Below are 24,451 nucleotides of genomic sequence, written 5' to 3'. Positions count from 1 at the left end.
TATTCGTTGGTGCCAATGTGGACCATGACTTGGGGCTGCTCTCCCTCCCCCCGAAGGATCCCAAAAACCTTCTTTACAAGAAGCAGCATCTGAGACCATTTGCCACAACCAACATGGAGTCAGAGCAATTAGACTCGCATTCTGATAGAATTCACTGTAAACTCCTTAGTAATTGTCCTAAAAATTGATAAATATCCATATCACTGGACACAATGCAGAAGAAAAAGTTAACTTTTAAAAGAAATATTGAAACATTTTCATGTCCACCTTACATTTTCAAAGTTTTTAGACCAACAGATAGTATTCCTAGTCTGACAGGAGGAGTGTGATGGGAATCAAGCCCATTACTCCAACAGTCACACAAAATTGTAGCTGCCTTCTTTAATCTACACAACTGCCAATTTGTTTCTCTTTATCTATAACAAAAGAGACTTCCACCAGTTAGCTCAATAAACTCAAACAAAATGCATGTTTATTAGGGCAAAATGTATTCTTACAGAAAGGGTAAGAAAAAGATTATCAATTAAGCTACTATAGAGGATTAACATATATCCCTCTTCATCCCAAACACACATAGATTTGTGTACTGTATAGAGGTTTATAAAATCATAAGGGTCATTGATAGAGTAAATAAACAAGGTCTTTTCCCTGGGGCGGAGCAGTCCAGAACTAGAGGGCATAGGGTTAGGGTGAGAGGGGAAAGATTTAAAAGGGACTAAAGGAGCAACATTTTCATGCAGAGGGTGGTGTGTGCATGGAATGGGCTGCCAGAGACATCAGGATGGGTATATGAATAGAAAGGGTTTGGAGGGATATGGACCAAGTGTTGGCAAATGGGACTAGATTAATTTAGGATATCTGGTCAACATGGACACGTTGGACCAAAGGGTCTGTTTCCATGCTGTACATCTTGGCGAATTAGTGATAGCTCGGTGTGTGTGTTTGTTTGTTGGTGGGTGGTGGAGGAGGAATGGGCAAAAAGAATATATTGCTCCTGGTTCAAGTACAGAAGGTAGAATGGGTTGGATTTCCTGTCGACAGGGTCCAATTGCTGTCAGTCACAAAACGATGGGATGATCTTCAGATTTCATATTCCATGGAGGAACAGCTAGTAACACGAATATTTGAAACTCTCAGGATTCACGAACACTTCAGTAAGAGAAAGATAGAGAGAAAGAGTAAGAGCACTTCTTGACTTGCAAACATTTCCAGTGACTGTCGCAGCCAAGTGTGTAATGTAAACAAACCACACTTCACATTAACCTAGACCTTGTTGCTAGGCAATGAAAAGGACACATCCTTAGGACTTTTCCAAGCATGTTTGTCCAACACCTAAAGGTAACAGACCTATCTCTTACCTTTCTTTAAAGCTTCAGCCTGTATTTGTTACAAAGTTAGTTGGGAACAGTATTAAATTCCCAGTTCCCTTTAACCTTTTGACTTTCGAGTCAATTGGTAAACCCTCTGCAATGCAGGATTTGTCTAAATCTTCCATTTTACAATCCTCATAAACTCTCATCATGCATGTATTTCTAACAATAGTCACAAACAAATCCAAAAGCAACTTCAGGGGAAATCTCTATAACCAGAGAATGGAACTGATTACCACAAGAAGCAATTGAAACAAAAAGCATAAATGCATTTTAGTGGAAACTAGCTAAGGACATGAGGAAGAAAGGAACAGGCACAGATGAAAATGGGTAGGAGGAGACTGTGAACCATAAAGTCTAGCACAGATCATTTGAATGAAATAATACTATAAATTCTGCATCTATAAATCTTATGCAATCCACAATGTCCAACCAAAACTGTTTCCTTTGCACGCTGGGGATCTGGGATGCATCAAAGCTGAATCTCTTTTGATTGATAAAGGCCTTAGCCTTAATTGAGTTGAATATACCACCTTTGGGGACATCATTGATGTCAGCACACCCAAAGTGCAATGGGCTAACCTTGTTCTAGGAGAACCATCTACAAAATAAGATGGAACAGCAACAGTCCAGGAAGCCCAATGTCAACTTCATGGACAATGAGACTTCCAAGCAAACCTGATGCAAAGTCCATTCCCTTATATCTACCTGGCAGGGGAGAGACCATGATCATGAAGGTGGTTCTTCTAGCAGTACTTTGCAGTCCCTTTCAGATGGACAGCCTTGAGGAAATGTGAGCTATTAATATTTTCAAATTGATGGATTACTGGACAGCAGAGCAAATGGTTTTTCTTTTGATTGAACAGAAAGAAATGAAAGGTAGAAAATTTGGATCTTCTATTTCAATTTCAGATTTCCAGCATCTGCAAGTTGTTTTTTTTTTACTTATGCATTTAAATAGCAGTTTGGACATTGTGAAATACCTCAAGGAGCTTAAAAGCAGTGCTGGCAAACAAATTGTGGCACTAAGCCAAGTCAGGAGGTATTAGAAAAACTTGATTCAAGCAGGCAGGTTTTGAAATGCATCGTGAATAGAGAGGTAGAGAGATGAGGGAGGGAGTTTTCAGAGTTTCGGGCGTAGGCTGCTGAAGTTGCGAAATTAGGGGATAAGAGGCCAGAATTAGGACAGAACAGGGGGAGATTGTTGGGCTGGAGCAGGAGAAAGAGATAGGAAGAGACATGGCCTCAGAAGGATTTGACACTGAGGATGAGAATTTATACATGATTTTGAAGTTGCATAGGTGATGTACCGAAGGGAATTAAAGGGAGCCAAGGACAGTGCTCAGACTAAGATTCGATCCATTTTCCATTGTGCTTGAACATTCCCGGACAGCATTATTTCTCAAGCCTCTCATGTTAGACATGCAGCTTTTAAACCTTAAGCCCCTGTCATGCTCTCATATACAAATTTGCAACTCTCATGCCAAACCACTAGTGTTGAGAATTTGTTTGATCTCGCCAAGTAAAACAACCAGTGATGTGTGAAATGGTTTGTTACACTCTAAGGTTCCAACCAACTATTATCCTAACTAAGCGTGTGCCCAGCTTTTAGTCTTGGCTCTTGCTAGAGTCACCCTTGTCTGACAGCACACAGTAAGATAGCAAACAGTTTATTTACATAATCTTATCAAGCTGCTGAAACAGGGTTGTTTTTAAGCCAGATCGTTCTCGCAGCTTGTGGGATTTTAATCAATTTGAAGAATGATCCATTTTTACTAACAGTCATTGCTGTATATTGGGAGGTATAATATAGGTTATGAAATGACAATTTCACTAAATGAATCCATTATGTGTTGACGGGGATAAATTGCTTAATGAGTGGCATAATAGATAGATGAATATCCCTCATCCAGTGCTGTGAAAATGTTAACAAGACATCAAGAAATGGCAGAGAAGTGGCCTTTTGCCAATACAGTACTAGTGATTGACATATCACCTTAATGCCGTGAATATAGGGATCTCATGGAAAGGGCTTTTTGTGATACATTTCTAATTTCGTTAGTGGATGGAAGAACCCTGCAAAAAGACGTTCTCAAAAATCTTTAGTGATATTTAAGACATGATATAGTTTCTTTACAATTAAGTATTTTATGTTTACTTTTTGCTTTAATTTACTGCCGGAGTTTATCAGACATAACTAATGTGGTTAGAAAGACAGGTTGCGGGTTTGCTTTCAGTGTTCAATAGGACTGGTGATGTTTCATAGATTTTCCCATTTGTTTTTATGCATTCTCCATTATGCTCCATTATTTATGGGGAATTAAGGAGCCTGCATGAAATATTGTTCCTTAAACTATGCCATGTGGTCTCTTTGCAATGAAATATGATTTACTGTCACATAGCACATAATTGTGAACAATGAATTTACCAATCATGTTTTGACTCCATTGAGTTTAATTTAAACAAAGGCTACATCAACTAAGAAGAACTGCATTGTTGGAATTGTCATTGTTCAGTTCATACAGTAAATAGGGGTCCGGTTTTATTATTTGAAAGGATGTATAGGAATGCCTGGCACTGTTTGGAAAGCAGGGGTATTCTCCCCATATCCCTCAATCAAAATATATGGTAATAGCTAATTTAGCTGATTGTTTTTTTTGTACTGTGCATTAAATATCTGTCATTTTCACTCATCAGCAACTACACTTTAAATAATTCAGTGCTGTGAAGTGAATTGGGATATCTTCAGGTCATGAAATTCGTCATGTTTGTAAAGGTTCACTGGCTTGCTTTGTGAAAACCTGTTGAGAAATTTGGCCAAAGTGTTTAGGCTGCTCAGTTGTTTACACCACCGTCGCTCAATTTGTGCTAAGTTACTTCTCAGGGTCAAGGAGACAGAGAAACCACAGCAGTGAGAGCAACTGTTTGTCGCAGCAACTTAGTGACCCCTGCTGGAAAGTGCGGATATGCAGGTGCCAGGAAATGACAAGATTTAACTTAGCGACATTGGTCAAAACACAAGCTGAGATGGCTGAGGAACTGAATGACAATGCAAATCAATATAATCATTATCATTATTCCAGGACAAATTATCACCTCAATGAGTCAGCATCGCATCTATCGTTCAAGGACCAAGTGTAAGTTAGCGTCCTGACATCAGTCTGTACCCCAGTGAGTCAATGTAAGCCACTGACCCTTTGCATTGCATTGAATCAGAGAGTGAGGTAAGCTTGGGCCCCAGCACAAATTAATCCCCCCTACCCCACCACATTGGGAGTCTGAATTTAATTATCGCCTGCACACCCTCACTAATGAACCAAGTGTAAAAATGGAATGGTACACTGCCTGGAGAACTGTAAAACTCTGACAATCCTAATGTACAGAACCCTCTGAAATTCCATGCAGTCTATATACCAGTAGCAGGAGGTTGAATTCTGTCTGGAATGTATTCCACACTAAAGGTGAATTTCCAAAGCATTAAAGGGTTGTAGCAGCTTGTCAATACTGTGAAAAGGCAAAGTACTCAAGATGCTGAAATCTGAAACCAGAACAGAGAATGCTGGAGAAACCCAGCAGGTCTGGCAGCATTTGAGAAAGAGTCATATTGGACCCAAAACATAAAGTCTGTTTCCTTCTCCACAAATGCTGCCAGACTGTCTCAGTTTCTCCAGCATTCTCAGTGTTTGTGCCAATACCTTGGCTAGATTATTGAGGGAACAACATAAATTTATATCAAGATTTAGGTCAATGAAACAATCCAAAAATGTTGCATTGGGGGGATTCAACAGTGAAATATTTCAGCCTATACAGCTTTGAAATGTACGATCACCATCCTCCACCTTCCAAAGGTCATATGGAACTCAAACACCTTTGTGCAGCAACTCAAATATAATGACAATTATTTACTTGCGTCACCACTGCAATTGAGAGACTCTGGAAAATGTTCTCTTGATAACGCATTGCAGTAAGTCTTAACAGCTACAAGTATGATCTCTCTGGGTTACGTGTCCTTTTTACAGCTGTATTATGCTCTTTGTGCTACCTCATACCTGGCGTGTGAAATCAGAATACATTTAATCTGGCTCTGGTCAGTCTGATTTCCTTAATTATATTACACAACAATCAGTATCATTGTCTCACTTTTTTTTGCAAAGTGTGCAGAAAGATACAGGTCAAGTTCACCAGCTGAAGTAGCAAGCAACTCAACACATTCTTGTGATTAAAGTCTTTGAATCAATGTCAAGAACAACATCAACTTTAAGTTGCAGTGACTGCAGTGTAACTGAACATACGTCTTTTTTTCTTACCTCAGGAAGTTATTAAAGAGTGCATTCACAAAACAGCAGCCAACTTGCATTTATGAAATACCTTCAAAATAACCAGATTTTTGTTCAGCAGGTGCTTTATCAGATGCAAGTTGAGTCTAAGGATAGCTGGAGATGTTAAGGCAGGGGTGCTTAATTGAAGAAATAGGATTTAAACAGCATCTGAGGGGACAAGAGCAAGGTACAGAAGCAAGAGGATTTGGGGAGTGAATGCGAGAATCTACATCACGAAAGGCATGGTAACCAATGATGAGGCAGTTGATTTGGAAGATGTGCAAGAGGCCATGTTGGAAGACTGCAGCACTTTGGGATAGAACAAAAAACAATACAGCACTGGAACAGGCCCTTCCCAAGCTTGTGCCGACATGTTTTGCTTTTCCATACTAAAACTGTCTTCATTTACAGGATCCGTATCCCTTTGGTCCCTTCCTATCCATGTATTTGTCCAGGTGCTTCTTGAATGCTGCTGTTTGTCTGCTTCCACCACCTCCTCTGGCAGCATGTTCTAGGCTCTCACCACCTTTTGTGTGAAAAACATGCCTCAGACGCATCTTTTAAACTTCTCTCCTTACACCTTGAACCTGTGTCCCCTATTAACTGACTCTTCCACCCTGGGTTGAAACTTTATTGCTGGAACAGCACAGCAGGTCAGGCAGCATCCAGGGAACAGGAGATTCGACGTTTCGGGCACAGGCCCTTCCTCAGGGGCCTTTATTGTTCCAGCAATAAAGTCTCAACTTTGATCTCCAGCATCTGCAGACCTCACTTTCTCCTCTTCCACCCTGGGAAAAAGCCTCATACTTTCCACTCTATACATGCCATTCAATTTTATAAAATCAGATCACCCCTCAACCTCCTGCGTTCCAGTGAAAAGAAACCCAGTCCAGCCAACCTTTCTTCATAGGTAAACTCCTCTGTACCAGATAACACCCTGGTAAACATTCTCTGTACCCTCGCCAAAGCATCCCACATCCGTCTGGTAATGGTGGTGACCAGAGCTGGATGCAATATTCCAAGTGTAGCCTAACAAAAGCCTGCAGCATAACTTGTCTACCCTTACACTCAATGTGCCTTCAAATGAAGGCAAGCCTGCCATTGGCCATTTTTACTACCTTATCTACCTGCGCTGCCACCATCAGTGATCTGTGGACCTGCACACCCAGTCCCTCTGCATATCAGTCCCTTTGCTAATCACCGTGTAATGTCCACCTATACTTGACCTTCCAAAATGCATCACCTCACATTTAGAATCATAGAGATGTACAGTTCAGAAACAGACCCTTTGGTCCAACTTGTCCATGCCGACCAAATATCCCAACCCAATCTAGTCTCACTTGCCAGCACCCAGCCCATATCCCTCCAAACCATTCCTGTTCAGATACCCATCCAGATGTCTTTTAAACGTTGCAATCATATGAGCCTCCACTACTTCCTCTGGCAGCTCATTCCTTACATGTACCACCCTCTGCGTGAACAATTACCCCTCAGGTCTCTTTTATATCTTTCCCCTCTCATCCTAAACCTATGCCCTCTAGTTCTGGACTCCCCCACCTCTCCCCCAGGGGAGAGACTTTGTTTATTTATCCTATCCATGCCCCTCATGATTTTATAAACCTCTATAAGGTCACTCCTCAGCCTCCAATGCTCCAGGGAAAACAGCCCCAATCGATTCAACCTCTCCCTATAGCTCAAATCCTCCAAACCTGGCAGCATCCTTGTAAATCTTTTCTGAACCCTTTCACATTTCACAGCATCCTTCCGATAGGAAGGACACCAGAATTGCACGCAATATTCAAAAGTGGCCAATGTCCTGTACAGCCACAACATGACCTCCCAACTCCTGTACTCCATACTTTGAACAATAAAGGAAAGCATACCAAATGCCACCTTCACTATCCTATCTACCTGCGACTCCACTTTCAAGGAACTATGAGCCTGCACTCCAAGGTCTCTTTGTTTAGCAACACACCCTAGGACCTGACTATTAAGTGTATAAGTCCTGCTAAGATTTGCTTTCCCAAAATGCAGCACCTCGCATTTATCTAAATTAAACTCCATCTGCCACTTCTCAGCTCATTGGCCCATCTGATCAAGATCCTGTTGTAATCTGAGATAGCCTTCTTCACTGTCCACTACACCTCCAATTTTGGTGTCATTTGCAAACTTACTAACTATACCTCTTATGCTCACATCCAAATCATTTATATAAATGATGAAAAGTAGTGGACCCAGCACTGATCCTTGTGGCACTCCACTGGTCACAGGCCTCCAGTCTGAAAAACAACCCTCCACTACCACCCTCTGTCTTCTACCTTTGAGCTAGTTCTGTATCCAAATGGCTAGTTCTTCCTGTATACCATGAGAGCTAACCTTGCTAACCAGTCTCCCATGTGGAACCTTGCTGAACGCCTTACTGAAGTCCATATAGATCACATCTACTGCTCTGCCCTCATCAATCCTCTTTGTTACTTCTTCAAAAAACTCAATCAAGTGTGTGAGCCATGATTTCCAGCGCACAAAGCCATGTTGACTATCCCTAATCACTCCTTGCCTTTCCCTCCAACAACTTGCCCACCAATTTGTCTGGATTAAACTCCAACTGCCATTTTTCTGCCCATGCTTCCAACTGATCAATATCCTGCTGAGTCCTATGACAATCCTCCTCACTTTTCGCAACTCCACCAATCTTTACATTGTCTGCAGACTTACTAATTAGACCACATACGTTTTCCTCCATATCAGCAATGTAGATCACCAACAGAGGTCCGAGCACTAATCCCTGTGGAGCATCACTTGTCACATCCCTCCATTCCACAAAGCATCCTTCCACTGTTAACCTCTGTCTCCTATGATTAAGCCAGTTCTGTACCCATGTTGCCAACTCTCCTCTGATACCATGTGACTTCACCTTTGGTGCTAGTCTGCCATGAGGAGCCTTGTCAAAGGCTTTACCAAAGTCCATGTAGACAATATCAACCACTTTTCCCTCATCAATCATCTTCATCACCTCTGCAAAAAACTCGATCAACTTTGTGAGGCAAGATCTCCCCCACACAAAACCATGCTGTCTATCTCTAATAAGTCCACTTACTTCTAAATGGGTACAGATCTTGTCCCTGAGAATCTTTTCCAATAACTTTTCTACCACCGAATATTAGACTCACAGTCCTGTAATCTCCAGGATTATCCCTGCTTCCCTTCTTAAACAGTGGGGCAACATTTGCTATTCTCCAATCGTTTGGCACCTCACCTGTGGCCAAAGAAGATACAAAGATGTCTGTCAATGCTGGGATGGTTCTTATCATTCAGAGGGCTAACACTAAATATGCAAACACCTATTATTCATTATCAGGGAAGTAAGAGGTAGGTTTACCTCAGTTGGCTGGATTGTTGGTTTACAGAGCAGTGTGATGCTAACAGTGTGGGTTCAATTCTCATCACCGGTTTGAGGTTACCATGAAGGACTCTCCTTCTCAACCTCATCCCTTGCTTGAGGTCTGGTGGCCCTCAAGTTACATCACCATCAGTTGCTTCTCCCAAAATGAGAGCAGCCCCTATGGTCTGACAAGACAATGGCAACACAACAAGAAGAGATCACATGACAACAGACACAACAAACAGCAGATAATCTTGTGCTACATCTTCTGCAAATAGTTTGAAGAATATTCAATAAAAGGTAATTGTTTCCAACTTTTGCCAATCTATTAACAATTTGTCTTTAACATAGCTCAATATCTAGAAGCACTTCATAGATGTTATGCCAGCCTCAAAATAACATTGGTAAAAGTTTGTGGAATTCTGATTAATATTTCCCATCCAAATCACTAGGTGGTAGCTGCAGTTTGTCAATAAAATATCACGTGATCAAATCATGGTGATATTGTAGCATTTGATTTAAAAAGATGTCATTTTTCAATGTTTAATATCGAGCAAAACCATTGTACAAGGAACTAAATAACGTTAATATTGAGCAAACAATTCTCCTCATTTCTTGTGATGTTTCACCAAATTGTTGAATTGGCCGCATTCAGATGTCTATTGCTATGCATCTGTTGCCAAGTTTTAAAAAAAATATTTTGGAATTATAAATTAAAACCATTATTCTTCAGGGCTTTGACCCATGGTAAGGGCACAATGCCATATCCCTCTGCAAATCTCTCCATTCACTTTCCTTTTATGATACTGAGTAAAAACTGTTCTTTGATCAAGCATTCTGGGTTACTTAATTCATTCTGTTGTACTTGTAGCACGGCCAATTTTCATGGCATTTACACTCCTATGTCAGAAAGATAAAAGCAATTTGTTGTATGTATGTATGTGTGCGTGTGTGAATCTACATACAGTTACATTGTTGGTGAAATGTTTCATGAAAAATTATCATCCAGCTGAAAGATGACCTAGAATACAACAATGAAACCTGAATACGAAAAATGTGGAGACTGAATAAAAGCTTTTGACAGCTTTCTCAGTTCTTGGATATATTAAAGAAAGCAGAAAAAGTAGATAAATAGAAGAGTATTTCAAAGTATTGGGGAATTGTGATTTTATCTAGACAAGACAGAAGATCTGTTGAACTGACAGAATATAAGTGCTTTGCAGGAAATCCATACTATGATAAACTATACACTGTACAGACTAACACTGTAACAAAGCCATAACATACAATTCAATTTACAGACCCACATTTTAATCAAGCTTTCTATTCAAAGTCAAGCATAGCTTTAAACATTTGGTGTATGCCTTTCAGTTTTTTCTAGTTATCAGTTTGAGAAAAGCTGCCATGCATATTTGCTTATGACTGCCTTCAGTGAAAGCTAATCTCAGCAGCACTTTGGTGGAATGTTCTATGAGCGTAAGGTTCTGGGCTTTTATGGTGAAAAGTATGAAGATCTTACAAGTGTATTTGTGTCCTTTTTCCAACCTTTAACAATAGTTAGCCTACAAACTCTGCTTAAAACCAAATTAACTGCTGTAAAAGAAACCAGCGAATTTTGGCATTGGTTTAAGAGGGAGAGGGCTAGTAGATTGCAGAAAAGGAATGGGGACAGGAGCCTGACTTCTTCCTGTCACTATGGTTTGTGGGTGACAGTGGGAAACCTGACACTGCAGCCACCCACTAGGTACCCAATTCATCCACTCCATCGAGAGCTATACCCCACCTGCACAGAATCTCCCACTAATTCAGGAGGCCCCAGCCACTGCTTCCACCAGCCTGAGGGCATCCACCATTGTGGTGGCCACACACTTGAGTTATACCCTCAGCAACAGTGCTCTCCTTGGGCTATTAGGTCTTGCAAGTGTAGCCTCTCAATTGGATATCAATGGCAAAAGTGTCACTTTCAGTCCCACTGAAACTGAGATGAACAACCTGTGTTCAAAACAAAAACACTGTGGATGGTTTGAAATGTGAGAAATCAAAACAGAAAATGCGAGAAATCAAAACAGAAAATGCTAGGAATACTTGGCCAGCGTCTGCAGAAAAAGTAAAACAAGTGGTTAATATTTAAGATGGTCAATGTTTCATTAAAACTGACAAAAGATAGCGATGTGAATGTTGCTAACCAAATAAAGGGGGGATAGGAGGGATCAGGGGAAAGAACAAAAGGAAGGGTCTGAGAGAGGGAGGGAAACAGAGGAGATTAAAAGACAAAAACGGATGATGAAAATGGAAAAATGAATGAGTAAAAGATGAGTCCAGAAGATCAGTACATGACAATGATTAACCATTTTCACCCCCTTGTGTCTGAAAAGGTAGGAGCAGTCACGTTCTGTGATTCACATCTCAAATGGCAACTGGCCTGTTCTCTTCACAGACCCCGACTGTTCTGACCTCCTGATTTACGATGCCAAACAGTTTCAGACTTGGCAGTTCTGCTCTGCACATTTGCAAACTTGTTATCTGTGGCTCTAGGTGTCTCTTCTGGATTCGTGTGACCCCAATGGTTTCTTCCTTATCTACGAGTGATTGTCGTCTGACTCTAGTAGGTTCTGCAACTCTGACTTGATCTGCAATACACAAATGTTGATTCTCTCATACACCTTTCAGGTATAAGTTGTTCAAATTTTGCTTCATCATCTCTGGTATGATATTAATGTTACATCATCTCATTAACATATCTATTCTCATTATACTACACTGAGTTTTTTAAATTACATTTGTTTCTTTAACAAGTTATTTTTGCAGAGAAAACAAGTTTGTTACCGATACTCCTGCCTAATCTGATATTTCTTCTGTGTTCCATACAGAAATGACCAGCTGAGTGTTTCCAACATTTGCTGTTTCTGTTTCAATATTTCTTGCATTTGCAGTTTCCTTTAAAGTCTAGATGCTGCAAGATCATCTGGATCAATATCCTGACAGGAACATTCATCAAGAGCACCAGAACCTTTAGTTGTTTGAAACATCAGCTGAAGTGGACCTCACAGTCTATGCCTAGGAGTTCATAATGTCTAAATACTGGCTTGTCAAATAACTTTATGTCTATCAGTTCAGAGTATACTAAGAATTTCATCTTCTGCCTTCTTTGTTTTCATTTACAAAATGATGGGGTCAGTTGCTGTGCCAGAATGTATTGCCCATCCATAATACCCAAAGGATCAAGTTAAGAATCACCCATATTGCTGAGAGTCTGAACTCATATGGAAGTCAGACCAGATAAGGTTGGCATGACATTAGTGAACCAGATTGGTTTTCGCAACAGTCATTTCATGGTTTTCATTAGACTCTTAATTCCTGATTTTTATTGATTTCAAATTCCACCATCCACCTTGGCAGGATTCAAACCCGGGTCCGCAGGACATAATCTGTGTCTCTGAATTAACAGTGAAGCAGTAATACTTTGAGGTCATCACCTCCAGATTGATACAAGCCACTGAGTGAATGAATGAGTACTCTTGACAACTAAAGCCTGACAAAAAAGTCATGACCTAACAATCATTTGTTAACCCTACAAATTAGTTGGCAATACTGAAAATGCAAACAGTTAGTGAATAGGATTATATCTGACTAGTATAGCCATACAATCTTCTGTAAACCCCCTTCACTGTGCCACTTACATATATCAAGATGGTCATTTATACAGAAACCGTTCCAAATAGGAAAGGGCATTGTTTTTAAAATTGAATCAGCGTACAAGCCTGTGATTTTGATTTGTTCTTTTCTTGATATTTTCTAATCAACCCATCCGGAGATATTGTTACACAGCTCTAGAGCCACTGAGACTTGAACATGGGCCTCCTAACTCAGAGGTAGGGACACCACCATTGCATCACAAGTGCCTTGTATTGCTGGTGAGGAATGTATTGGCTGTCACAGTATACTTCATGCCTTCACTAGCAGTAACCCACTCCTTTTATAGCATTTTAAGATGACAGTTCTTAGTACTTCCCACCTATAGCCTTTAATCAGAAACCATCTCCAAACTTAGATAATGGCATAGATTTCCCACTTTCTCTTTATATGCACTTGAGATAGAAGCAGAGGTTGTCATCTCTGCTCAAGAAAAGTGATATCAACTTCAACATTGATAAGGCAGAGAAATGAGAAACTAAATTAATCATTATAACTCTTGGCAGGGAGGAATGATTTTTCTTTTTATATTATAGGAGAAAGGGCCATGAGAGGCAGGAGACTTGGCGTCACAACCAAAATTTGAAGTTCAGATCCTAACTAAATCAAGTTTGTTTCATTTTTGAAAGGTTCATGCCCACTAACGGGCAGATTCATAACTGTTGATGGGAATAGCATTGGTTACGATCCAATGACAAATAAAAGTTTGCTTCTGAGAAAAAATTATTTACATTTCCCTTAATGGGCTTTGCATGTAAATGAATCAATTGGAAATCATGGGTGAACTACTGGTGGTGGTTAATAGCTGAGAAAAAAAAACCATGGTTGATTTGGCAGTGGGGGAAAAATACATTTAGTTGTACATACTTCCAAATCTTAAAAAAAAGGAAAGGTTATTTGCAGGGACTCTTGTGGAAGAGAAGTAACGTCCTTGGCCTTTGAGGCAGGAATTGAAAAATGTGGTGTTGGAAAAACACAGCAGGCCAGGCAGCATCCGAGGAGCAGGAGAATTGACGTTTCGGACATAAGTCCTTCTTCAGGAATCTGAAGAAGGACTTATGCCCAAAACGTCGATTCTCCTGCTCCTCGGATGCTGCCTGGCCTGCTATGTTTTTCCAGCACCACATTTTTCAACTCTGGTACTCCAGCATCTGCAGTCCTCACTTTCTCCTTTGAGGCAGGAAACCTGGGTTCAAGTCCAATCTGCTGTGAGGTGTTAATGAAATTACTGAACAGGTTGATTTGAATATATATATAAAAGGTTATTTGTAACACCCTCAAAGTATTAAGAGAGGAGTACATTATTTCCCATTCCAATTTGAATTAGCCCAGCTTTCTTTCCCTGTCCTTCTGTTATAGGTGCAGTGTCTCGGTGAGCAATGTTTGTGTCTTGTACTTTTAATAAGTAAAATGGGTGATTCAGTTGTAGGATATTTAAGGAAAGAATAAAATGTACTAACTACTGAGAAAAGCACTCCTCTGATGTGTTTTTTTTTGGATGCCCCAGAACATCATACAAGAATCCCCTCAAGTATTACTCCTGACTAATTCTACAGAGTACACATAGCAAGTGGGCACTGAGGAGTCAAGGAGTCAGAGATGTACAGCATGGAAACATTCCCTTTATGCCAACTTGTCTATGCTGACCAGATAGCCTAACCTAATCTACTCCCATTTACCAGCACTTGGCCAATATCCCTCTCAACCCTTCCTAATCATATACCCATCCGTGCCTTTTAAACATTGTAATTGTACCAGCCTCTACCACTTTCTCTGGCAGCTCATTCCATGTATGCACTACTCTCTGTATGAAAAAGCTGCCCCTTAGGTCCCTTTTATATCTTTCCCCTCTCACCCTGAACCTATGCCCTTTAGTTCTGGACTCCCCCACCCCAGGGAAAAGACTGGAGTCTGCAATGTAACAATTCAGAGTTGATTCAAATATTACTGAAAATAATCACTGAATATCCAAGGCTTTTATATTATTTTGAAGCCAAAAATGGATTGAACAAGCAAAATAATGTACTGCTATGCTATTTAGAGTCATAGTCAGAGATGTACAGACCCTTCGGTCCAACTTGTCCATGCCGACCAGATATCCCAACCCAATCTAGTCCCACCTAACAGCACCCGGTCCATATCCCTCCAAACCCTTCCTTTTCATATATCCATCTAGACGCCTTTTAAATGTTGCAATTATACTAGCCTCCACCACTTCCTCAGGCAACCCATTTCATACACACACCACTCTCTTCATGAGGTCTATTTTATTTTTTCCCCTCTCACCCTAAACCTATGCCCTCTAGTTCTGGACTCCCCCACCCCAGGGAAAAGACCTTGTCTATTTATCCTATCCATGCCCCTCATGATTTTATAAATCTCTATAAGGTCACCCCCTCAGCCTCCGATGCTTCAGGGAAAACAGCCCCATTCTATTCAACCTCTCCCTATAACTCAAATCCTCCAACCCTGGCAACATCCTTGTAAATCATTTCTGAACTCTTTCAAGTTTCACAACATCCTTCCGATAGGAAGATCGGAATTGCACGCAATATTCTAAAATTGGCCTAACCAATGTCCTGTACAGCCGCAACATGACCTCCCAACTCCTGTACGCTGACCAATAAAGGAAAGCATACCAAATGCCTTCTTCACTATCCTATCTACCTGTGACTCCACTTTCAGGGAACGATGAAACTCCACTCCAAGGTCTCTTTGTTCAGCAACACTCCCCAGGACATTACCATTAGCTGTACAAGTCCTGCTAAGATTTGCTTTCCCAAAATACAGCACCTCACATTTATCTAAATTACATTCCATCTGCCACTCCTCAGCCCATTGGCTCATCTGATCAAGAACCTGTTGTGAATGAATTATTAGCTTTGTTTGATAAGAACGAGAGAAACGAATATTTATATGATTTTATTATGTCAATTCAACTTTCATCATGAAATATTTGTGTGTTAACATCATACTTGGCATTTTACGTATACTTACATTAGAACTTGTACTAAACTAGGAGAATCTACTTTTCTCTCGGTGTTATGGAATGTGGTTATGAACTGAGAAAATAGCTGCAGGATAAGTTTCTTTTGTACAAAGAAGCTGCAGTTACGTATGGTAGCCACAGTAGCCCTACACATAACAGAACAAACTCCATCCCCACTCAAAGTAAAGATGAAGAATGATCTGCAGCTATTATAGTTCCAGAAATGTTTATTTCAAACATCACCAAATTCTAGTCCACTGCTGTGGTTCTGTACACCATCTTGGCAGTAAAATCAGGCACCAACTGATTTATTAGAAGATCTACAGATTTCAGAATCCACTTAGCTTTCCAGGACCAAACCCCCTCCCAAAAACCAAAATTAAACTACATGGAATGAGCAGAAAACATTCAACAGCTAACATCCTGCTTTGATATTGTGCCTTTAATGTGCTGAGATGTCTCAAAGTGCTTCACAGAAGTATTACTCATATTTAACACAAGCTACATAGGGAGATATTAGGGTGGGTGATAGGCAGCACTGTTGCATTAGTTCAGGTCCATGCAAGGTGAACAGTGAGACATCAGTCATAACAGCACTGGAACAATGCTGGTTCAGCCAACAATGCCAACATCCCATGAATACATTTTTTAAAAGTCTAGGTGGTAGGAAAGACACAGCTTAAAGTTTCAACAGCAGCAAAGTTGAGCTATTGGCAGAGACACTGAGGTGGAAGTTGGTTGCCTTGGTGATATGGCGGCGATATGCAGAGAAGTTCAGGCCTATTCCCACTCCTAATTCATGTCACTAATCTGTGACAGCAACAGAGTCGGTGGTGAGGGGACAGAACCAATAATTAGTTGGAGCAAAGTTCTGCTCATTCAGCACTGGATGTCACACAAGCAGTGAGAAATCAGAGTGTGTGAAGAGTGTTTTGAGAGAGTAGCTGGTGAGGTAGAAGCTGGAAGTCAGTTGCCTGTATGTGGAAACTGGCATTTCTTCGGATGATATTATTTCAGAGCTGCATGCAGGAGAAACAAGGTGGCTTGATTTTAGATTGTCTGCTACACCCTAAAGGGCAAGAGCTCAGATACGGAAAGAATAGCCACCGGAAGCCAAGTAAACACAGATAAAATTCAAAAACCACGTTTTTTCCCTGTCATGCTTTCCTTATCAAATAGTATTAACGGTCAGTCTGCTGATCAAGAGTGCAGTCTTTGCAGCATTTCCAACACACGTAACACAACACATCAATTCCTCTCTGGGATCAGGGCACCCTCAAGACTACTCAGTGTTTTCCAAGCTGCACAGAAAAGTGTTGGAAGCCGAGACAAAGCTGGTTAGCATCTCACAGTTTCAGAAATCCATTAAAGATGAGGATTTTGTCTTAGGCCTGTCATCCCATCACATATATTAAACAGGAGCATTGCTTGCAAGGACACAGACCAACTAAAACAAATCCACTAATCATCTACTAACGAATCAGATTTGTCGCTAAACTAAACAAAACAAACAATTTTGAATCTTTACCATTTGTGTATATTGTTCTATTTGGGACTCAATGTATAAATTTGCTCAGTTTACAAAAATAAAAAGGCATTCATTGAAAACCCAAGTGGCATAAAGACGTAAACAATGACCATAAGGACGGAGGGACTAACATTTCATTTTTCTTCAGCTGCTTTCATTCCCAATGATCATGTTGCTGTAGAATTTCTGCTGCTGTTCTTTCATACTGTCTTTGACTTTGGCTCTCTTCAGAGCTCCGTCCCTGGAGAGAGAGAGAAAAAAAATGCACTCTCATCTTCGGAGATTTATGAATTTATAAGGACAAAGCTTGGATTTACTGGAAACATCTAGAGAACACACAAAATCAACAGTAACACTGGTGCCAGATGCCCATCCTTACATGAATTTTGATAATATCCAAACACATTCAAAACAGTACTCTTTTGTTAGCTTCAAGATTAGAAGATTGTGTTTCCCATGCTTGGCAGAATTATTAGGGAGCTATTAGTTGTGCCAGCGTGATCAGTAGGCTATTTAGTGTAGAATGTGGAAGAGGGTACTGCAGATGCTGGAGATTAGAGTCAAGATTAGAGTGGTGCTGGAAAAGCACAGCAGATCAGGCAGCCATCCGAGGACCAGGAAAATCGACGTTTTGGGCAAAAGCCCTTCATCAGGAATGAGTCCTCAATCCTGATGAAGAGCTTTTGCACGAAACGCCGATTTTCCTGCTCCTCGGATGCTGCCTGACCTGCTGTGCTTTTCCAGCACCACTCTAATATTTAGTGTAGTATGTTCATCCACACAATTTTTTTTTTTTTAAAACACATCCCTTGCTTCCACTGTTACTCTTTTCATCTTCCTCAGACCTGCATTCCCATCCCCACAATCCCTCCATCCCAGAGGGTGGCAGAAGTTCGCAAATTGTACAAAAGTACTCTGATACTGGAAATAAAATAGAAAATGAAGAAAACAGTCAGCAGGTCAGGTTGTACCTCTGGAGAGAAAGAGAGAGTCCGCATTTCCAGACAATGACCTGGCTTTACGGAAGTGAGATACATTAGAAATGTTAAGAAGTTTTGAGCAAATGGAAGTGGGGGGTGGGGAGGGGAGATGAAAAAGGGAAGATCTATAATAACATAGACATCAAAGAAAGTAATGGGAAAGTAAAGAACTAAAAAGAATTCTGTATTATGATTATGGTGTAATTACTCAACTTTAATGCCCAAGGTTTTCATGGACTAAAAATGGTTATAAAAGGATACTACTCTCCCAAAATGGCTGCTGTGATCACCTGACAAGCTCAGGGAACCCAAGTGGAATACATGAAATGGGCTGCCTCAGAATTACCATGTGGAACTGAAACTCAGTGAGGAGTTACATTTCATTTTCCACTACCTTGGTTGACTTAATATCAATCAAACCCCAATTCTTAAAAGAGAAGTCTCCAAACATTCACTCCAGTGCATTATCCATTTAAAATAATTGCACAGATTAGTTACCAGGCGAGATCCACCAAGCCTCCCTGCTGAGCTATAGCCGCTTTGACTCTGTTGGCAAACTGCACAGCATCTTCATCTTCCTGTAGAGTAAAGGGAGAGGCAAATGGTCACTCAGTCATCACTCAGTTCCTGAAAGTTAAGATGTGCAAGAGTCAGTCCTTCATGAAAAAAATATAATATCTCAACTAACATGATCATACAAAAGAATTTTTAAAGCATTCATTTTCAGAGTCTCAATTTCAGTGTAGCGCGCGTGCAAACCTCCTTTGGTATCACTCATGCAATTACAATTGGGGCAACTGTTCTTCATAAGCCTTGCTCCTGACCCAAGGAATCAAAAAAATCTGGTTGACACCAAACTGCTGGACCTCCAGCCATTATCAAGGGGTGTTCAGGATCTGTGCAGAATTGACCACCCAAAGAGTGGCAGCAGACTCCTTTGAGTCAGAAGGTTCCAGTTTCAAGACCCACTCCCAATAACAGTGCACAAACTGTAGACTGACACTGCAATGCAGCATTGAAAGAGTGCTGCACTGGTTACGGAGCAAATCTTTCAGAGCAGATTTGAGACTTCTCTGTCTTTGCTTTTTAGTGATCTTAGGAAATTGCAACAATCCATCACTATGTGCTAGAATGTGTTATTTTCCCCCAATTCTTCACCCTTTGCCAATCTTTATTCCTCAACAAACAAGTTTTGCCTGAGCATCATCGTCATCTTATTGGTTCTGAGACTTTGCTGGGAGTATATTGGCTCCTGTTTCTCTCAGGTTTCAGCAATGGCTACACTACAGGAGTAACACCATTGGCTGAGAGGCTTTGGGATATCCTGAGGTGTGAAAAGGTTCAACACAAATACAAGTCTTGCTTTCTCCTTACATTGCCTCTTGATTGCTTTTCGATGGTCAATCCAGCATTGGACTTACAGTCATGGAGTCCTACAGTCAGACAGCACAAAAAGAGACTCTTCAGTCCAAATAGTCCATGCCAAGCGTAATCCCAAACTAAACTAGTCCCACCTGCCTGCTCCTGGTCCGTATCCCTTCAAACCTTTCCTATTCATGTACTTATCCAAATGTCTTTTAAGTGAAGCCTCTTCTGGATTACTGTGTCCAGTTCAGGTCACCTGGTTATAGCAAGGATATCATTAAGCAGGGTTCAGAAGAGATTTACCAGGATGTTACCGGGTATGGAAGGTTTGAGTTATAAAGAAAAACTGGATAGGCTGGGACTTTTTTTTTCTCTGAAGTGTAGGAAATTGAGAAGGATCCTTCATTGGATAAGTACAATGTCTGCCTAAAGTTCACATTAAACCCACCAATTCCTCAGCCTTCTTTCACAAAAAGCCACAAAATGCTGAACCGTGACCATCCTTTATATTTCAGCATATTTGGTTTTGACATTGGCATTGAATTTTTGCCCTTCCTGTTTGTTGAAACTTCCTCCGTGCAGCTGTTTCCTGTTTTGTAAGTATGATTACCCAGTAATGAACAATGCTTGATGCCATCTCAGAACAATCCATATCCAGGGAGGTGCTACACAAACACTGCCTGAGTACAATTAGCCTTATAAAACTTACCCGTCTCCAATTATTCTTATACAACTCTCCATGGAATTCTTCATTACCTTCAGGCATTTTGAGTCTTTTAAATTTGGTGTCACCGAATACCTTTCCTTCCTCGCCTATTTTTGTTTAGTCTCTCTGATTTCGGTGTCATCTGCAGTCCAAACCCTGATAGTTTAATTCATTTTCTAATTAAATTTGGTGCACAATTTGGCAAAACTGAAGTCAAAGGTAAATCAGTTCAAACTGAAGTGAGTGTATCAGCAGCTAGTGCTGGAGTGAATACCCTCAGGAGTGCAAGTTCCTGCAGTACCAGGGTTAAAGGGAAATGAATTCCATGAAACTGCAATACTGCCATGTCAGTGGACTGGAATCACCACTTTTTAAGTCTGAATGTGAAATAGTAAAATCAATGGCCTGTTCATCAATTATCCAGTTATTGCAATATAAAATGAGTTGGCAATTATTGTGATTCTGAGAAATCATACATGGGATGGGCAAATAGGGTTGTTCTAATGTTGAGAATGTGAGACATGATTATGGGTTAATTAGTGAGAAATTTGCCCTGCTGTACCTGCCCGGGAAGTCTTTATTAGGGATAATGTAAAGGGAGCTTTATTGAGAATCTAACCCATCCTCTACTTGTCTTGGGGTGTTTGTTAAGATATTGTAACAGGGAACTTTGGCAACTAAATATCCCAGGATATCAATGCTTTAGGCAGGATGGAGAGGGAAGTAAAAGGGGTGGAGGAGTTGCATACTGATCAGAGAAGATATCACAGCTGTGCTGAAGGAGGGCACTATGGAGGCCTCGAGCAGTGAGGCAATATGGGCAGAGCTCAGAAATAGGAAAGGTGTGGTAACAATGTTGGGGCTGTCCTACAGGCCTCCCAACAGTGAGCATGAAATAGAGGTACAAATATGTAAACAGATTATGGAAAGATATAGGAGCAACAGGGTGGTGGTGTTAGGAGGTTTTAATTTTCCCAACATTGACTGGGATTCACTGAGCGTTAGAGGTCTAGATGGAGCATCCAGGACGGTTTTCTAGAGCAGTATGTAAATAGTCCAATTCGGGAAGGACCATACTGGACCTGATGTTGGGAATGAGCCCAGCCAGGTGGTTGAAGTTTCAGGAGGGGATTACTTTGGGAATAGTGATCACAATTCTGTAAGTCTTAGAATAATCATGGACAAAGATGAGAGTGGTCCTAAGGGAAGAGTATTAAATTGGGGGAAGGTCAACTCTACCAAAGTTCAGCAGGAGCTGGGGAATGTAAATTCAGAGCAGGGGTTTGAAGGCAAATCAACATTTGATATGTGGGAGGCTTTTAAAGAGAGGTTGATTAAACTGCAGGAGAGACATGTTCCTATGAAAATGAGGGATAGAAATGGCAAGATTAGGGGACCATGAATGACAGGTGAAATTGTGAAACTAGCTAAAGAGGAAAAAGGAAGCATAAGGTGTGGGGGAATGAAGACAGATGAAGCTTTGGAAGAATATTGGGAATGTAGGACCAATCTGAAATGAGGAATTAAGGTGGCTAAAAGGGGTCATGAGATATCTTTAGCAAACAGGGTTAACGAAAATCCCAAAGTCTTTTATTCATATATAAGGAGCAAGAGGGTAACTAGAGAAAGGCCCATTCAAGGACAAAGGAGGAAAGTTATGTGTGGAGTGAGGGGAAACGAGTACTTTGCGATTCTTAATGAGTACTTTGCATCGGTATTCACAGAGGAAAGGGACAGGATGCTGAGGTTAGGAATACATGTCTGATTACTCTAGGTCAAATCAGCACAAGGAGGAAGGTAGTGTTGGGTATTCCAAAAGGCATTAAGGTGGTCAAGCCCCAGGTCTGGATGGGATCTATCCCAGGTTACTGAGGGAAGTAAGAGAGAAAATAGCTGTGGCCTGAACAGATACCTTTGCAGCATCCTTGAACACAGGTGAGGTCCCGGAGGACTGGAGAATTGCTAATGTCGACCCTTGTTTAAGAAGGGTAGCAGGGATAATCCAGGTAATTATAGACCGGTGAGCCTGACGTCAGTGGTAGGGAAACTGCTGGTGAAGATACTGAGGGGTAGGATCTATTTCCTCCCCCCCCCCCCCCCATTTGGAAGAAAATGGGCTTATCAGTGATTGGCAACATGGTTTTGTGCAGGGAAGGTCATATCTTACCAATGTAATAGAATTCTTTGAGGAAGTGACAAATTTGATTGAGGGAAGGGCTGTCATATACATAGACTTCAGTAAGGCATTTGATAAAGTTCCCCATGGTAGGCTGATAGAGAAAGTGAAGTCACATGGGGTCCAGGGTGTACTAACTAGATGGATAAAGAACTGGCTGGGCAACAGGAGACACAGAGTAGTGGTGGAAGGGAGTTTCTCAAAATGGAGAACTGTGACCAGTGGTGTTCCACAGGGATCCATGTTGGGACAACTGTTGTTTGTGATACACATAAATGATCTGGAGGAAGGTGTAGGTGGGCTGATTAGCAAGTTTGCAGAAGACACTAAGATTGGTGGAGTAGCAGATAGTGAAGGGGACTGTCAGAGAATACAGCAGAATGTAGATAGATTAGAGAGGTGGGCGGAGAAATGGCAGATGGAGTTCAATCTGGGCAAATGTAAGGAGATGCATTTTGGAAGATCCAATTCAAGAGTGAACTATTCAGTAAATGGAAAAGTCCTGGGGAAAATAGATGTACAGAGAAAACTGGGTGTTCAGGTCCATTGTTCCCTGAAAGTGGCAACGCAGGTCAATAGAGTGGTCAAGAAGGCATTTGGCATGCTTTGCTTTATTGGACAGGGTTTTGAGTAGAAGAGTTGGCAGGTCATGTTACAGTTGTATAAGACTTTGATTCGGCTACATTTGGAATACTACACACAGTTCTGGTCACCACATTACCAGAAGGATGTCGATGCTTTGGAGAGGGTACAGAGAAGGTTCACCAGGATATTTCCTGGTATGGAGGACACTAGCTATGAAGAGAGTTTGGGTAGATTAGGATTGTTTTCATTCGAAAGATGGAGGCTGTGTGGGGCCTGATTGAAGTCTACAAAATCATGAGAGGTGCAGACAGGTGAAAAGCAAGAAGCTTTTTCCCCCCCAGAGTGGGAGACTCAGTTACTATAGGTCACAACTTCAAAGGGAGAGGGGAAAAGTTTAGGGGAGACATGCATGGAAAGTTCTTTACACAGAGGGTGGTAAGTGCCTTACCAGCGGAGATGGTAGAAGCAGGCATGATCGCGTCATTTAAGATGTATCTAGACAGATACATGAATGGGCAGCAGCAGAGGGATACAGATCCTTAGAAAATAGGTGGAGGTTTAGATGGAGCATCTGGATCAGCGCAGGCTTGGAGGACCGAATGGCCTGTTCCTGTGCTGTAATCTCCTTTATTTTGTTCTAGTTTTGGACTTGCCCACCCTAAAGATAAAAACCTTGACTATCTATCCTAGGCACGCCCCTTGTGATTTTATAAACCTCTGTAAGGTCATCCCTCAGTTTCACACACTCCAGAGAATATAGTCCCAGCCTATTCAGCCTCTACCTATAGCTCAAACGCTCTAACCCTGGCAACATCCTTGTAAATCGTTTCTGCATCCTTTCAAGTTTAACAAAATCTTTCTGATAGCAGGGAGACCAGAACTGAATGCAGTATTCCAAAAGTGGCCTAACCAACATCCTGTTCAGCTGCATAATAGAACTATCTGAGTTTTTCTGATGATCCGACAGCTGTTGAGGTCAGATTTCATCAAGCCATATATGTGACTTGAATGTTTCAGTTCATTTTCAGTATTGGTCCTGAGGAGATTTGACCTTTGCCTCAGGTGGTTAATCGGTATCACTGCAATTGGTTTCTGAGGGGGCTGTAACATTGGCAGTCTAATTACAAGAAGATTGCAAATACCATTTGTGATCTTCATACAACTGCTTATGTTTGGACTCCTCAAAAATATTATTGGAACAAGTGTGAACAGTGCTTGACATGATGAACATTCAGGGTAACAGTATAGGTTGCTACGTTGTTAAATCCATCCCACACAAGCTAAAGCAGGTCCATACTGTTTTTGCTTTGAACATTGTCTGATGCTGATGAAACTCTATTGCAAGCTTGCATTCTTAC

The 24,451-nt window shown here is 41.0% G+C and overlaps 1 protein-coding gene across 4 annotated transcripts in view; it reads right to left on the bottom strand.

The window, feature by feature from the left end:
- Positions 1-9,600: 9,600 nt before the first annotated feature.
- The window catches only part of gpat3 (glycerol-3-phosphate acyltransferase 3), a 62,507-nt gene continuing 47,656 nt past the window's right edge, over positions 9,601-24,451 (bottom strand). For 2 of the 4 annotated variants that reach the window (XM_043674287.2, XM_087980003.1), the window contains exons 12-13: positions 18,760-18,839; positions 15,672-17,522 (exon numbers count right to left, since the gene is read on the bottom strand). In XM_043674287.2, the coding sequence (XP_043530222.1) occupies positions 17,426-17,522; positions 18,760-18,839 (177 nt within the window). In that variant the 3' untranslated portion in view covers positions 15,672-17,425. Of the gene's footprint in view, positions 11,702-15,671; positions 17,523-18,759; positions 18,840-19,634; positions 19,695-24,451 lie in introns of those variants that run through there. The other 2 variants (XM_043674288.2, XM_087980004.1) reach the window with 2 other exon arrangements.

Source organism: Chiloscyllium plagiosum, unplaced genomic scaffold (genome assembly GCF_037043375.1).
Source record: "Chiloscyllium plagiosum isolate Xiang-an unplaced genomic scaffold, Cpla_swu_hap1 HiC_scaffold_36, whole genome shotgun sequence".
Taxonomy (NCBI): Eukaryota; Metazoa; Chordata; class Chondrichthyes; order Orectolobiformes; family Hemiscylliidae; genus Chiloscyllium; species Chiloscyllium plagiosum.
The sequence above is the reverse complement of the archived record's forward strand: the minus strand, read 5'-3'. Positions and strand labels throughout refer to the sequence as shown.